Source organism: Manihot esculenta, chromosome 3 (genome assembly GCF_001659605.2).
Source record: "Manihot esculenta cultivar AM560-2 chromosome 3, M.esculenta_v8, whole genome shotgun sequence".
In the NCBI taxonomy this organism is placed as follows: domain Eukaryota; kingdom Viridiplantae; phylum Streptophyta; class Magnoliopsida; order Malpighiales; family Euphorbiaceae; genus Manihot; species Manihot esculenta.
The window spans coordinates 28,676,640-28,694,117 of NC_035163.2; the positions used below are offsets into that span (position 1 = coordinate 28,676,640).

At 34.3% G+C, this 17,478-nt stretch overlaps 2 protein-coding genes across 5 annotated transcripts; one reads left to right on the forward strand and one right to left on the reverse strand.

The window, feature by feature from the left end:
* Window positions 1–2,496: 2,496 nt before the first annotated feature.
* Window positions 2,497–6,219, forward strand: LOC110611213 (oxidation resistance protein 1). Of its 4 annotated transcripts, none has more exons than XM_021751391.2 (8): window positions 2,497–2,834; window positions 3,417–3,904; window positions 3,987–4,059; window positions 4,162–4,242; window positions 4,383–4,446; window positions 4,840–4,927; window positions 5,041–5,125; window positions 5,719–6,219. In XM_021751391.2, the coding sequence occupies exons 1-8, from the start codon at window positions 2,706–2,708 to the stop codon at window positions 5,755–5,757; spliced, it is 1,047 nt and encodes a 348-aa protein (XP_021607083.1). In that variant the 5' UTR covers window positions 2,497–2,705; the 3' UTR covers window positions 5,758–6,219. The 4 variants fall into 4 exon arrangements, with proteins under 4 accessions (XP_021607083.1, XP_021607084.1, XP_021607085.1 ...); XM_021751392.2 differs by having other exon boundaries at window positions 3,417–3,809; window positions 3,982–4,059; XM_021751393.2 differs by having other exon boundaries at window positions 3,417–3,716; window positions 3,982–4,059.
* Window positions 6,220–7,351: 1,132 nt separating this feature from the next.
* LOC110611212 (pre-mRNA-processing factor 19 homolog 1) lies at window positions 7,352–17,478 on the reverse strand. Its single transcript, XM_021751390.1, has 18 exons — window positions 17,290–17,478; window positions 17,113–17,198; window positions 16,428–16,499; window positions 16,264–16,326; window positions 15,508–15,594; window positions 14,533–14,677; window positions 14,330–14,451; window positions 14,037–14,153; window positions 12,688–12,783; window positions 12,544–12,603; window positions 11,978–12,052; window positions 11,218–11,322; window positions 9,993–10,124; window positions 9,740–9,817; window positions 9,572–9,668; window positions 8,216–8,267; window positions 7,968–8,038; window positions 7,352–7,886 (listed from the first exon to the last, which is right to left on the reverse strand). Exons 1-18 carry the CDS (start codon window positions 17,300–17,302, stop codon window positions 7,774–7,776), a joined length of 1,584 nt encoding a protein of 527 aa, XP_021607082.1. The 5' UTR covers window positions 17,303–17,478; the 3' UTR covers window positions 7,352–7,773.

Genomic DNA, 17,478 nt, shown 5'->3' on the forward strand with positions numbered 1-17,478 from the left:
TGGGGTTGTGGGGCTAGAGAAAGAGAACTGTTGTCCTTCTTGGACAGAGCTCAGGTCATTGGGAGTGTTTGCAATGTTGTTTTCATTATGATTAGCCATCGTGGATCTCAGTGGGTTTTGTAAGAGTGGAACTCCGGTGATGAAAAGATCTCCTTCGCTTACTACAGACGGCGTCAATTGATGATCTGAGATCCAGAAAATAGGATTTACAAAGCGTTTTATAAGCGTGTCTTGAGAGAGGAGTCTTCCTCTCTTTTTATCATGTTCTTTCAGTAGCGTGTCCCCACCCTTTCTGGTATAGAACCACCTTTTCTTCCGTATGGGCTAGTACGTACGAATAATGCAGTGACCCTTCTTGTGTTAGGCGGCCATTTAATGTCCTCCGGCGCGAGGGTGGACAGGGTTGCGAAGTGACCGGGCTTATTGTCCTTTCTTCTCATGACAGGGTTGGAGAGAAAGAGGCCGATTCTAGGAGAGGTCGGATCTCAGGTCCGAATGGGCTAGGCCGGTCTGACTATCGGGTTTAGCAGGAGTCTGATCTCGAAGCAGAGTGGGATGGGCCGGACTCGGTCGGGAAGCCTTGAAGCCTCCAAGTCGCGGACCGTCCTTATGAGCCTAACCAGGGCCCGGGATAAAAGAAATCTGACGGTTATCAAATACCAATTGAAATTTAATTAGTTAAATATTATGGTAAACTTTTTAGTTCCATTTGTTTTTTTAGTTTAGAGTTAACATGATATAATATTTGCTTAATATAACACTCGAAAATAAAATTAACGTTATAAAAATATAATCAGATAATACTCTATTTTTTTAAAGAAAAATAAGATTTAAACGCTTCTTAATTTTTCATAAATATTTGCCCATTCAACTTATAAGGTGAGACTTTATAAGAAATTACCATTACATAATGCAATCTAACATATTTTTATTACACCTATAATCGCAGGATTTCCTGTTCATTGATCGACATCGATTGAATTTTCAAAAAATGTCATGACTAACTCTATCTTCTGATAGTATAAAAATTGATGAACACAAAAATTAATGTATGCTCTTTTTATGCAATTCTTATACGATTACTATTAAATTTAAAACATTACATTATGCACACCTTTATTTTCAACTTATTGATTTGAGTGTCAAAATAGTCGCTGTAAGCGTTTGCCCACATCATATTCTGTTTTTTACGGATCGATTAATTACAGTACAGTTTTGTTTCAGCCACGTCAAAAGTACCGAAAAAATTCATGCAGAGAAAGTATTTTTTAATTAAAATAATTTTATCTTTTTCAAATATAAACTCATTCTATTTACTTTGATAATTTTTTTAATATATTTGTATATAAATTTATTAATATATATTATTTTTTTAATACCTTCTTTGATCCCAATCAATTTTTTTCATGTTTCACTATAATTGTAATAAACCTAATAGTTTCATGTTTCAATGTAATTGTAATAAGCCTAACCTACTGTGTGTTACAAGTTCATTATCTTAGTCTCATTTCAATATAATTATTGATTTTTTGATTTGGATATGGTTTGGTGAGCCATGCAATTTTCTTTTTTAAGAAAAAAAAATTATACTTTATTGCTCTATATAAGATGGTTAGTATTTATAATAGTTATTCCAACGCTTAAATAAGTAAGCTGAATAATAAATGTGAGTATAAGAGATTGTTCAGAATTTAATAATAGTTATATTAAAATCGTGTATTTTTATTTATGTAGTCACTAACTTTTATATAATAAAAAAGAAAAAATTAATTATAACATTTTCTGATAATTTAACAATAATATGATGGACTAATTCATCGAAAATTCTGTAATTATAGGCATAATAAGAGTTTGCTAGATTGTAAGTCTTGATAAATGTCAGATGCTACAATAGCATCTGAGTTTTTATTTCATAAGTAAGACTATATATTGACTGATTATACTCTTATCATGTGATTTTATTTTATAATAACTGCTTATAATTTATTTTGTGTGATTGTAATATAAATTATATTTAAAAAAAAACAACTTGATATGATTTTAATTTTGATTATTGATAAACATCATATCAGATAACAATATAAATTATTTTCTATTTATGTAAAAGTATATATCTAATTAAGAGTTAATATATTATTGTATATTTTCCCATCTTTCTATTTTCCTTTTCATTCAAATAAAAAATAATAAAAATGAAAAATTATTTTCTTTCTAATTTATTTTCCTTTTATTTTTTTCCAATTAAAATATTGTGTAAAAGGCAATAACGGTTACACTTATAAAGCTTTTTTTTTCCATATAGGAAAAATTACTTTATATAAAATATATGATGTGTGTATGTATATACATATAAAATGATGTATTGTACTTTGGCTTAGCTGTGACGACGGCGTATTGGAATAGGAGTTGAAACGCCGGAGAGACGTATAATAGTAGAATACCGTAGAAAATACAGACAATAACCAATCAAAATATTTGTCCAAAACCAAGTATAATTCCTTAACTTTCTGTCTGTCTCTCTCCTTCCTCACCACCGACGAACTCTCTCTCTCTCTCTCTCTGCCTTTGAGAATCCAAAAACAAAAGAGAAAACACAAGCTCGATCGTCTTACGAGATAATCCCAATCGTCTTCTAAATTTTTTCACACAACTTTTAACTATATGCTTAAATTTACAGAACAGGTCGCTATAAGATTTTAGAGAATATGCATACATTGAAAGAAAAAGTCTCAAACCAGCTCTCCCGTTTCTTTGGTGAATCTCAAAATTCTTCTTCTTCTTCTTCTTCTTCTCCTCCTCCTCTTGACCCTCCCTCTTCATCACCCGATTCCCAGGTAATTTCCTTCCTTTCTATTGATGGTTTCATTATCAATCTCCTGTTTTTCCCTCATATTTAAAGAATGTAGATCTGACACAATGTAGTTATGCAATTGTATTTGTGTGTGATCTTCTGGATTGTTATTTGGTTTTGTTGGCTCTTTTGATTGAATTATATACATCCGCAGCAAATAATAATTGGGTATTTTAACTTCTCCCATTTTTCGATCCTTGGGAGGAAAAGGAAATCACTGTCATGGCCTACTTGATACTGGATTGTTCTATTTGAGATTACTTTGATGTTGCTGAAGTATGGATGTGCTATCTATGTTTGTATTATATGTTTGGTAGCTCAGAAATATTGACAAGAGGAAATTGAAGACTTGTTTCGTAGCTGAATTAAGAAAAGTAGACAGAAAATGCATTTTTTTTAACCCAAGAAAACCCAAAAATTAACATTTTGTTGTATCTATTATTCACCATTTTCGAGGTATTGCATGCATTATAGATAATATAATTGATTTTACTTTTCTTTTCTATTTTCCTTGCCCTTGTGAATTATATAATTTTGTTGTGATACAAGATGTTTGGATGTGTAGGCCGGGTCGTTCTCTAATGGGGGGAAATCAGTTTCTTCATATTTTCCCTTCACGGTCCCTTCATTAAACTTTGGTAGGTCTCGATCAAACAAATACCAAGAAGAGTTAAAACCAATTAAATCACTGCTTGTTACATGGGGTCTTAAAGGCTTCAAACCGGAAGATGAGCACTCAGTTAGTTATCATGAATGCAACACCATATCTGAGGATGAAAACTTACAAAATTTTAGTGAAGACAGCAAAGAAAGCATTGAAGTTAGTGTCAACAAACAAACAGATAAAACCCTTGACAGCAATGAGGTGAGTGCCTCTGGAAGGAGCAGTAGTGATAGTGATATATTTGAGGAAGCACGAGAGCAGCAAACTCCATGTAGCCCAGTGCTCCATCTCATGGTCGAGTCAACTTTTATTTCCTCTGAATTATACGAATTCTTGCACGCTTCCCTTCCTAACATAGTGAAGGGATGCCAATGGGTTTTGTTATATAGGTAAAATTTTGTTAGTAAACCTATATATTCTATATTGTGTTTAGATATTGATTCAATATTGATGCTTTCAAATGAAGGGCAGTACGTTAAAGCATGGAATATCACTCCGGACACTTATTCGCAAGAGTGCAGATCTTCCTGGGCCCTGTGTGTTGGTATGCTAATATTCATGGTCTGAGAATTACCATTATACTTCCTGAAAGTTTCATTGTTTATTTGGTCCTTATCTATTTGGGATTGGGTTATGAAATTTTTAGATTGTTGGTGATAGACAAGGTGCTGTATTTGGTGGTCTGCTAGAATGTCCATTGAAACCTACACCCAAGAGAAAATATCAGGTAAATCTATATTTATATATGCATGTATTTATGTGTGTATACATTTTACTTTCTTGGTGTGTGTTATGTATTCCCTTTTTCCTTTTCCTTTTTAAAATGTTTATTTAATATCTTTACCTTTTTTCTGATTCCAATGATAGGGGACAAACCAGACATTTGTATTTACAACTATATATGGTGAACCAAGGCTGTTTAGAGCAACTGGTAAGCATATACTTTTACTCATTATCTTCTTGGACATTGTAACGAACAAATTCAAAATACATACATATGTGGAGACATCAGAATCAGACTGGCAATTTGGAACCACCCTATGTTAGACAATGTCTCTTGGATCTAAAAGTAAATGAAATACTTTGAGATACTTAAGTCAGTTTGATTCTTTACTTCTGATGAGATATAATGAGGTCTAAAAGCTTTTTTTCTATGCTAAAAATAATAAATCAACAAGGCTATGTTTGTGATCTTGATGGATGCATAAACACTTGATTAAGCCATAAGATTTCTTAATAGTTTTACCAATAACTACGCCTCCAATGTAGCATAAACCTTAAAAGGTCATTTTTTGCTTATATTTTCAACTTGTGACTGATACAGGCGCCAACCGATATTATTACATGTGTTTGAATGACTTACTAGCACTTGGTGGTGGCTGTAACTTTGCTTTGTGCTTGGATGGAGACCTGTAAGTTGCACGGTGGAGTATTCTTGGAATTTCCCGTAATTAATGAAAAGTGAAATATTCTAGATATTTTTCCTTCACATTATCATTTTAATTTATTTTCTTCCTTGAAATAGGTTAAATGGAACTAGTGGACCTTGTGAAACATTTGGGAACCTATGCCTGGCCCACCAACCAGAATTTGAATTAAAAAATGTGGAGGTAATCTAACTATTCTTAACTGTTCCTTACATATATATATATAGAGAGAGAGAGAGAAGCCTTAATTAATAGGTAATTAAGCCTTGATTAATAGGTAATTTCACTTAATATTGTCCTTTTGACCGTTACTCCATCATCATCAGCTTTGTCGTCATAATCTTATTTGAGTTGTTAATACATTATGATCTTTATGAATGAATTATTGAAGCATGGGCTACTCCAGTGTATCAAAGCCATCATCCTGTTTTGGTCATCTCAGTGGCAAGAAGGTTATCTCTTTCCCGTTTTGCCATTCAATATCTGACTTTAAGTCTCTCCTATCAGAAGTCAAAATTTTGTGTTTTTTATTGATCTGCATAAATTCTAGTGTTAGAAGTATTCTTGCGTCTAGCTGAGTTAAAACTTCAATTGCTACATCCTTTTCCCAAATAATCTGACCACGAAAGCAGATAAGCTGAAGTAGTGAGATATACAACTATACACTCTTCAAACTGAGCTTTTCTACATTTTGTGATTATATTGTATCCAAAGCTGCATATTTCAGTTTTAAAAATGCTGTCCTCTATGTTGTTGATGTATTCTTACTTGTGCAGCTTTGGGGGTTTACACATTCATCAAAATTCCTTTCCTGACGCAAGGAGATGGAAGCTTGTCATTTTATCTTCATTGATTATTCGTGATGTCATTCATTATTCTTTCAATTATGAAGTGCTAATTATTGGCAATAGCTACTGGTAAATGCTATGAATTTCTGCAGCGGAATTCATTACTTGCTATCAAGGAGTGCTGCAGTCTAAAGTTGATGGCCTTTAGAATGGATATCCCTCTTTCAAATACGTAGTGAACTGTAATTTGCCCAGCTGTATTGTTGTAAAATTAGGTAAGGGAGTGCAGCTATTGTAAGGCAGGGGAAAAAAAGAGGAGGAACCAGTGGGCACATAGATGTTTATCTTTAGTATGGTTTTAACATATTTGAGAGTTTTTCTGATTATTATATCAGTAGGTTCATTTGGGTGATTTCTTCTCCCTTGGGTTCATTTGATCAAATATATATTGATGGCAGATTTGTTCAAATTGAAAAAAATTATTGTATATACCCTTATGAAACTGATAGGTAATGTTGAATACAATATAAAGTAAGGAATGAAAATCAATTATCAGGAACACGGTCTTAATAGGTAGGAGGTAGTTATAGTTTAATTTTGAAAATGAAATCAGGCTGAATTCAGAATAAGAAAGGGAGAGAAAAAGTCAGGGCGAAGGGAAGGTCGCAATAGAGAAAGCTGCACCAGGCCATTGGTGCTTCGGATTTCGTTTGGTCTTCATCGCCGTGCTGCTTTGAGGTTTCTTTTGATGTTATTTTGTTTTTGATTTTGTGTTAGTCTTCCTCTGCCTTAAGGTATAAGAGGTTTCCGTCCTTTGCTTCTCCCACATTACGTGGTGTGATTTCGTTATTTTTCTTCTTTTTATTTTTATTTTGGTTTGTTTTCTAAATTTATAGTGTTTTTTGGGAGGGTTGGTTTATTTCGGATCTGATTTTGTTTTTTAATTTGACGACTCTACTTAAAAAATTATGGAGATTTTCTTTGATTTGATGTTTGCTGCTTGGAATCGCACCAATTCGCTCAGTGACTCGCACTCTCTTAGATCGACGATTTGGTTGGATTTGGCTGTCACTAAGTTTGTAGAGTTGCTTTCTTATTTGTTTTTTTTATCTTGTGTCGCCTTTGTGAATTTTTCTGCAGAGTATTTTTATTTTGTATGGCATGTATGATTGTTATCTTTTGCTTGCTGTCCTCTGGTTGATTGCTTGGTGGTTTGATGGACATCAGTCATCAGTGCTCAACTGCTCATCAGCTATAGCTGTGAGAGGTGTTTTGGTAGAATCTTGGCTGGGTTAGTTGCCTCTAGGCTGTGGACTATTGTGGATTGTGGGCCATAGATTATTGTGTACAATAATTGCGTTTTTCTGATGGTGGGCCTTTGAGTCTTTTTGGACTAGATTATGGGCCTTGGATTATTATGGGCAATAATTACATTCTTCTGATGATGTACCTCTGAATCTGTTTGGACTAGGTTTGTGAGTTGTTTGTATGGTGGACTTTCATTGTATTTTAACTTTTTGGTTGGACTTAAAAGGGTTATTACAGTGTTAAAAGAAAAAGAGAACACGGTCGTAATTTCCGATTTAAGTAGACTCAAGCGAATTAAAAGTAACAAACTGAATGGACCCAATAAACCTCAATTTATAATATGTTTGCAATCGAATTGAACCAAACTGCAAAATGTTGACGCCAATGAGCTAGTGTATCGACCAATAAAGATACATTAGATGCACATTACATTTCTAGAAGGATTTGAATTTCAGTAGCAAGAAAAATCTGTATATATTAAATGCAAGCACTATTTGCTGGAAATCTCAATGACAACTTAATACAAAAAGACCGACTAGCTACTCAATCTCAGGTGACCCTGCATCTAATCACATGGCAATGAGTAAAGAGTCAACTCTGCACAATTGATGAGAAATCGAAGCTCTACCATTTGCTTAATCAGCCAAAACAGTACACAGCCCAACAGACGCAGTACGCTTACTGCAAGTAACGTAAAGAGCCCACTTCCAAATCAAGCAACTTGCAGACATTTCATTACTCCGTTTGTCCATCATCCCCAGGCAGGCCAAATATGCGGAGGTTGCGGTCCATTGATCCTACTGCTATATATTTCGCATCAGGACCAAATTTTACACAAGTTGTTCTTCCTGGTAATTGGAGCAAGAACATTGGTGACTACTCCATTAAGTGATAGATTCAACAAATGGATAAAAGGAAAGAGGAAAAACCTGTGCCAGATAAATCAGGCAGAGTTTTGATACAATTCCATTCTGCTTTCACACTGGCAACTTGGAAAACTCTGCAACCACGAAGAAGTAATCACTTGGCATGACAGGATCGAAAAAGAGATGCACAACAGACAATATTATCTTTCTTATATAGATTAACGAAAAAAATCTCTTGACAAGCAATGGAAAACTTAATATTGCAAAAAGATGGAAAAACCAATGTTTGAAAAACCACAAGACACGCCCACCTTATATCTGAGCCTCCAACTCCAAGATAACATCCACTGTGGTCAAATTCCACTGCAACAACCACAAAGAGAACTCCCATTATACATTGCATTTTATGATTGCTTCATCACAAAAGAAAATAGTCATGATTGATTCATCACAAATGAAAATAGTCAAGAAAACAATTAAACAAAATGACTTCTGCTATCTTTCTGGTCATCAATAAGATATATAAGTACAGGTGACAATATTTGCTTATTCCAGAACTTCTCCGAGCTAAACAATACAAATAAATGCAAAGACAACCAAATTAACTCCCAATCAATCAAGCTTAAAGTTTTACATGGCACAAGATCTAAGCCAGGGCATTGCCAATAATGAGGGCATTTTTGCAGGGGATTGCAAGTAGAAACAGAATTATTATTGTAGAACCAGATCCAATGAGAGGTGATGCAGTATGAGAAAGGGATTAAACTCGGACATTCATTCTTTGAGATGACAATGGAAGTTGAAAATTTTCAAATTCCCTTGTTCCTACTAAATTGGAGAGACTTTCAATTGTTATGACTAATTTTATCAGTTTTTAAGTTGCTAAAGATGTGAAGAGAAGAATGGTTTTTGCCATCATCCAAGAAGATTGAGTTGCTTATTCTCAACATCCAATTCCTATTCCTTCCACACCATAAGACTCGAGGTCAACTTTTCTCCAACTTAGCAATTATATTCATTGTCCAGGAGAAGACAATGGAAATTGAATCTTTGTTCCTACTGAATTAAAGAGACTTCCAATTGTTGTTTTGACTGATTTTATCAGTGCTGGTGTAGCTAAAGATGTGAAGAAAAGAATGGAGTACTTTGTTCAACCATTTTGCCATCATCCAAGAAGATTTGAGTTACTTATTTTCTCCGAATCCAATTCCTATTCTTTCCATACCACAAGACTCAAGGTAAAGTTTTCTCCAACTACGGGGAAATGATGCATTATTGAAGAAAAAATAAACTTAGAACTATAGTCATTGTAGAATTATGATGTTAAGGGATTTTATTAGATTTAGAATATATTTTTTTATAATTTCATTAGATATACTATTACCCTCCTACTTTAATTTGTTTAGGGTTCTTAATACAGTGTGTCTAGCCTACCTAATTAGAAATGGAAATAGGGTTCTTAATCCTAATGTAATAAGGATATAAACAAGTCAAAACACTATAAATAAGGCCTGCGATCTCTACATATTTAAAGATTTTATTATGATTATTGAACATCAACTTTGAGCAAACCCAAATCCCCTAATACCTATTGGTTCTACATGAAGAGGTCATATATAATATACAGGCAATAAGGGCCAGATATGCAGTACTGCATAATTACATACCAGAGTTTGTTGGTGTATCTGGATCATAAAGATTGAGCGTCCGGAAGTTCTTCAATTTGCGCAGATCCCAGAGTTTAACACTATCATGTGCCGCAGTCTGTCCAGATTAACCATATAAATTGTAAGCAAACAGCAAACCCATTAACTGCATTTGCTAAAAATACATACCGCTAGGAAGTAACCATTTTCTGAGAAGGATATAGCAGTCACTGCTCCAACATGTCCATCAAATTTTGCAACATTTGCCTGTAAATCAATAAAGTAAACTGCAGAATGTGAAATTCAAAAATAGTAATGATAATGAAATAAAAAACAGATCCATAGATGAATTCCATTTTTTGCACGCATAGAAATGTACATACATCTTTTGACTCAAGAAAAACGCAATAGACACAATTAAGGCCTGATACTGGAACAATACCTGGCTTTTTACGTCCCAAATCTTAACAACAGCTTCTGAAGTTCCTGTTCCAAGAATGAGACCATCAGGATGAAAAGCTGCAGATGTATAGCCCTCTGGTTTAGAAGTGTCAGATTTTGAAGTGTCAGAGACCTGTGGAACATATCAATTGTCCTGATCAAATGGACCAAGGATACTTATTTATTGTCATGATATTGGAGTTTCCACTCCACATCAAAATGAAAAGAAAAGGCAAGCTCTAAGCATAAGCAACATAAACATTTGAAAGTACCACCACATATCGTATTAGGCACAACCCATACACAATAAAAGACATTAAATAAAATTTTTTTAAAAAAAAAATTCAAGTACTCTGATAATGGTTTTGTACATGATTGCGCACGCGTGTGTGTGTGTGTGTGTGTGTGAGAGAGAGAGAGATAGGGGTGTAAATGAACCAAACCGTTCGTGAGCTATTCGAGATTCGATTCGATAAAAACTCGACCGAGCTCGACTCGATTTCTAAACGAGCCAAGCTCGAGCTTAATTTTTAGGCTCGTTTGGTAAACGAGCCAAGCTTGAGCTCCATAGTATTCGGCTCGTTAAGGCTCGTGAGCTCGGCTCGTTTCTGAGTTCATGAGCAGGCTCGCGAATAGACTCGTGAACAGTCTCGTTAAGCAAACTGAAATTACTATCATAAGAGAAATAAATTCAAACCCTGTATATACTTTAATGAGCCAAATCTAAATTTTTTAAAATTCAACTCTATATAGTTTAGTTACACTCTTAAACTTGCATATATTTGGATCATTAAGATTTAAAAACTCATCTTTATAAGTTTACATGCTAATTTGTAAATACACTTATTTAACTAAAATTATTTTAGTTTTAAACTTATTAGTTTTAAGCTAAAACTCATTATACATGTAAATAAATTAAATTACTCGTGAACTATTCGAGACTCAGCTCAATAAAAGCTCGACTCGTCTAAGCTCGTTTGCTAAACGAGCCAAACTTGAGCTTCTTAATACTCGGCTCGAGTTCGATATGAGTAAAGCTCGAATTCGGCTCGAGCTCGAAAAAATTTTAACGAACCAAGCTTGAACTCTTCAAAGCTCGGCTCGGTTCGTTTACACCCCTAGAGAGAGAGAGAGAGAGAGAGAGAGAGAGAGAGAGAGAGAGAGAGAGAGAGAGAGAGAGAGAGAGAGAGAGAGAGAGAGAGAGAGAGAGAGAGAGAGAGTGGGACCTGTGTCAAGCATAAGCCAGAGGAGAGATCATAGAAGCACCATGTATTATCAAGAGAAGCTGTCACAAAATAGTTGTTGGTGGCATGGACAGTGACAGCATGCACCTGACAGGATTTCAAGCAAACACATAGCATGTAAAATTGTCAATCACAATCAGCTCAAGCAAAGAGTTAAACAACTGGGAATATGAAAATAGTTTAAGATTCTTTATCAATGAGCAGACTATGGTTAAGAAACTAGCACATCTTTTAAGCCTTTCAAATTCAATATAATAGGCTGTGATTGTGGAATATCATCCTGCATTGATTTACTACAAGAGGATATGATATGCTGCACTTCTCAAAACTAAACTTGGCTTAGAAGCATATATCTTAAGGAAAACTCCAGTGAGCTAACCTCAAGGTGTATGCATGTGAAGTAAATCACTCTCATCACACCAAGAGAGAGGATGGAGGCAACAGCCATGGTAAGCAATCAAGGGGTACATACATCAGTCCCACATTACTTGAGTAGAAGGTGCTTTACTTGAGGCTTAACAAAAAAAAAAACACATGGTGGCTTCAAAAGCATTAAACAATTGGCAAGGCATTACCTATCCACTCCCATTTTAAAATAAATAACCTAAGTCATGGATCTATTAATACAACCAAGACAGCCACAATTAGAGTATGCAATGAAAATCTTCTGGGATGAGTTTCTGCAAATCAGAATATCCCATCAGCCATTAACATAAAAACATGCAGATTGAACGGTATTTACCTCAGCAGTATGATCCTTCAAGATATGTCGGCAGTCATATTTTCCCTCTTCAGATCCTTGCCATATGCGAACAGTCTGCACCATTGAGAAGAAAATGTAAAAGATAAGAATAAAAGAATAATGCTAACAGTTAACGTGACCAGGACAACTTAACAGATGCTAGTTGGTTTTCCATGCGCCTAAAGTCAAAACAAAGGTCATAGGATCAAATATACTCATCATAAAGTCAATAATAAAATTTGGAACAGCATAAAAAAGAACTGTACTTTTTTGGCTTAAAATCATATTTCTTTTACGATCATAGTGGCTCTAATCAATGCTTTTGTTTTTTAGATATAATGTTAATTTGTGAAGGTGGAATATTAATAAACTAAAATTGAAAAGAGAACTAATAAGCTGGGCATCCTAGAACAACAACAGAAAATTCGCTATCTTAGGAAGTTAATCAAGGTAACTTCCATTAGATGCTTCAGAAAGCTGGTTTACTTTATAATAAAAAGAAGAAAATAATACACATAAAATTGTATACACTTGATGTTAGATGTATCAAGTTGAAGTTTACTCACCTTGTCTGCAGATCCAGTCAAAAATAAATCACCCTCTGCAACAAATTTCACACTAGTAACCTACCAAACAAATGATGTGATCAGTCAAGCAACTTCCCTTCAAACAAGAAGAGCTGTAGTGATGTATATAGTAAAAGAAAAAACCTTCTTTGAGTGACCACTTAGTGTAGATAGGATCTGTCCTGATGGGCGATCAAAAAGTACTGCCGTGGAATCAACCCCTCCAGTAGCAATGACATCCTAAGGGACAAAGAAAAGAGGTATAAAATAAAAGCAAGAATAACACAACCAGCATGAGTCAAATAAATTGGTTCAATTTTTTACAATGAAGCAACATTTATAAGGTGACAGTAAGTGAATCCCCACATTCCAACATCTACCTAGAAAACAAGAACATGCAATGCAAAGGCCTCTAGAAGTTTTAAGGAGCCCACTTGCATAAGTTAGGATTAGGACTTAATAAATTCTTTTTGTTTTCAATTATTCACTTCATGTTTTCATTTGTCTCTATGCTGCTGTTTAGAATAAATTTGGCTCATCAAACTTGAGTCATAAGTGACAACAAAATGCAAATTCATTAATTGTATTAGAAGAAACCACTGTTACTCAAATCTTAAGAATCCAATAAATTTTTACCTTGTCGATTCAGATCTATAGAGTGAATCTTAAAAGTATATGAATCTTGTGCTTCTTGATAAAATTCCACATCCCAATGATTTGAATCTAAGGGATAAATAACAAAGGTATCTAGATTGTGACCAAGTCAAAAGAATCCATAGTGAACAGGTGAACTAATATGAATCGACTCAGTTGAATCAATAATTTCTTAAGGACTGTTACTTGTTAGACCTTATACTTTCAAAATTTCATATTTCATTCAATTTTTGCTATGAAAAGTGCACACAAAATCCTCACCCCTTCTTTTCCCTCTCCCTTTTCTTTTTTTGTTAATTTACTTCTCCAATTATAGTTGTCAAGTTATGACATTTTATATTAATATATTTTAACCTTTTAATGTAACCAGCTATCTTTTTTGTTTAATTATTAAAAAAAAATAAATGAGAGCTTAGCACATGCATAACGATAATCATTTCCCACAATTCAAGAGTTCATAACTCATAACACTAAACTATATAACATAGTAAGAGTATATTGTTCTATCATAAAAGCATATGTTTAATAAAACAAATGAAAATTCTACATTTATCAAAATGTGTTACCATGTTTTTTTTATATATCTTTCTTAACATATATTATTTTTAAGTAGACTTTTAGAATTTTTATTGAATGTTACAATTCTATTCGATTCTCGATTCAGATCTCAATTTGACAATTATGGAAGAAACAACTGCCTAAAGTTTTGGGGTAAATGCCTATAGCAATTAGCAACCATCTGGCTGTTACAACAATTTCAATCAGAACAGCACCTGCCTAGATACAGCATGCAAGTATATGCACTCACAGACAGGATTGAACTGTAGACATCCCCATACCTTGGAATAATGGATATCAATAGATACAATGCCTGGCTTGCTTGTTTTGTGAAGGGGATGACTGGAAAGCTGTGTGTACCTCTCCAGAGCATCAACAGAAGCCAATGTTGGAGGAATCTAATCGACATGGAAAAGAGGAGATAAGAAATCAACATGAAGAAATTATCCCAACTTCATTAAACTTGATGCGGTCTTAAATATATGAAACAAAAACACTACAACATGCGAAAAACCAATGATCCTCAAACAACATATTTCAAAATTGACAATCTACAAACTTAAACTCAGACTACCTGACGCTTTTTCCGCTGTTGTGAAAGGGCTGCATTACAGTCTGTTAACTCAGTTATTATACTGGCAGAAATTCCAGGATGTATTCTCTTTCCAGGTGGCCCCAAATCATCATCCTCAGCAGCTAAAGTGACACCAATGTCCAAATGAGGCATTGAACTACAACGGAATCAAACTATAAAACCAAGAAGCTACAAGGAAATACCTCTTTTTCCATTGCTAAGTGCAAAGGCATTAGCAGTAGCTGCTGTCGCTAGCGTAGGCATCTGCCTCTCAGCTTGCGCAAGCAATGACCTTGCTTCATCTCTTTCCTTTTTAAGCCTAGCAATTACTCGGCATGCAGCATCATGCTGCCCAAGATTACCACAAAGTAGACCAAAATCCATGGAATTAAGCAAGCAGGTGATACTTTCAATTATCCAATCTACAATAGATTTGCTAGCAAAATAATAATAATGATAATAGAAAAAATGAAATAATAGAATTGAACCACATAATAGATTTAAATACAACAATCACTACTGTCTCATTTTAGCTAAAAACCCAGCAACTTTCATATATTCTTTACCAAGTTCAAGTACAAACCCTAAGTATTTCAAAACAAGTCAACATAAATAATCTACTCCACATTGAAAGTATTTTTTTTTTAAAAAAAAAGCAAAAATTTATCAGACTGTAGACTTAAAATCCACATAACTGAACCACATGAGTCTTTACAAACAACAGCTCAGGATAAATCAACTCCTTCATTCATTATGGATTTTTCGACTTGAAAACAGAACTGCATGATGACAAGTTCTTTTTCAATATCAATAAAAAGTAAAGGTAATAAATTCAAGGAAAAGCTTTGCCACAAGGTTAGAAATGGAGAATACACAAGTACAAATATTCTTACATTATATTCATTTTCATTGTGAAGAAGAACCAAATAATGCAAAAATAAACATAAATACTAACCAAATAGGGAGTAAGAAAATACAGAAGCAAGCACAAGTGCAACAAGAGGAAATGGCATCAATAACTCGACAAAGCCAATGCTGAACTGAACCAAAAGGAGAACAGGACATATCCAAAAACAAACATATATGAAAATGATCTGTTGGCATTGATCCAGAGGATGATGTACAACAGTTGTGCATCAAAACCACAATCTTAGCAAGCTGTAACTGAGTTCAATTACCTGGTATAATGCATGGCTTAGCTCTTGCCTTGCAGTGTGTAATTGTTGCTCCAAAGCAAAATTGGAAAGCATTAGACCATCCCATTCCTATAATAAACAAACAGAAAAACTTTATAAGTAATTCAAATTAAAAAAAAAAAAGCAAGGAAATTAGTCCCAATAATATAGGCCCTGTAACAATTGCATACAGTAAAATGAACAGGAAAAAAAGCATTTAATAAACAGCGAGCCAAATGCGTATGTATCTGAATTATTTAACATACTGGAACCTCAGGGATACAATCAGATGCTTGCAGAAAAAGAAACACTATGCCTTATGATTAGGACACTAAATTGCTATATCTGGAGTCAAGAAATCATCAAACATAACCAAAAGGAACCATTTCACATCCATAACAAACAAAAGCAACGTCAGAATGAGTAGAAATGTGCGTCACATATAAATGATTATCAACATGATAATCATTTATGTGTATATATAAGGAATTTGCTCAATCATTTACATGTATCAACATGATGCATGCAAGCATCATACCTATTTTTAATATAAATGGATTAATCAGGGAATGATTATAGGACAAACTTCCGTCCTTGTATCTCAAAAAAAAAATCAGTAACAGTGGAAAACAAAAGTAGTTCATACAACAGCATAAATACTTGCGACAAAAATTTTGTTTGAAGTACTCAGTAGCACTTCTTGCTGTCATATGTATACATATGTGGAATTTGCTCAATTGAAGGAGTAGGTATACATACATTCTGGAACATTCCGAGCATCCCTGGGATGCTAGCAGTCTGCACAGTTCTTGGTTTCACAATCTAAAAGGAAAGACAAAAGGGCAAAAAGATTATCACAAAATGGTTATACCATTATTGAACACATAAAGCTTTTATTAACCATAAATGTCCACAAAGTATACCTTGCCTGTTTTGACCGGAACAATGTCATCCATTGCAAGTGGCTCCCCAGTAATTGGGCATTTTCCATAATCCTAATTATATGATAAATAACAATACTGGGTTCATCAAACATAAGGCTAAAACATAAAAATAAGAATAAAAAGGAGTTATCAATATATAGATTGCATAACATAAGAAACAACAAATTCTGCTGTATCGAGGAGACACATCCTAAGCATTCTCTCTTGTTAGGATATCTCAAAAGAGATAGAAGCATATAATAAATAAATAAATAAATAAAAGCCCCTCCAGATATAGGTCCCTATTTCTTCAGGTGTATTCTAATCCTGATTTTCAAACGCAAAATGGAAAAGCCACATGAACTGAGCTCAGTCAAACAAACGGTTTTGTTACCTCACATGTTCAGAAACAAAAAATTCAATACTCCAACAATTTATTTGTTTCTTTCAATTCTCAGTAACCAAACTAAATCCAGGCCTCAGATCAAAACACAAACAAGATTTATTATTATTATTATTATTAGTTACATGCTTCTGTCAATTTTTCATTTGAAGTACAAAAACCACGAAAAAATCTTCAAATTTGCTTGCTCTACATTTTCTCGCGGGAAAACAGAATATGAGAAACCAAAACCCTAAATTGCAAGAAAACAAAACAAAAACTAAAAAAGTTAGAGAGACATACGGATATGTGCCTCTCGATTAAACGCTTCTCATATAAAAGCCCAGACTTCTTCGAGACAACGGGCTCTTCCGGCACCTCGCCGGAGACTGTAAGCACAAAATAGCACAATCAGAATAAGAGATCCACAACCCATACAAAAAGTATGACATTCAAACGCGAAGGAAGAGGGAGAGTTACTTGAGCAGTGCATTATGAAGAGAGCTAGGGTTTTCTGTATTGGTTACTGCCGTTCAAAAGTAGGAGCTAATAGTGAAATTAAACAGCCCTGGAAGCTACAGCTACAGCAGCAGCAGCAGCAGCAGCAGCAGCAGCGAGAGGGAAGAGGGAAAAGAGAAATGAAAGTAGTGCCCAGGAAATAAAAAGCGG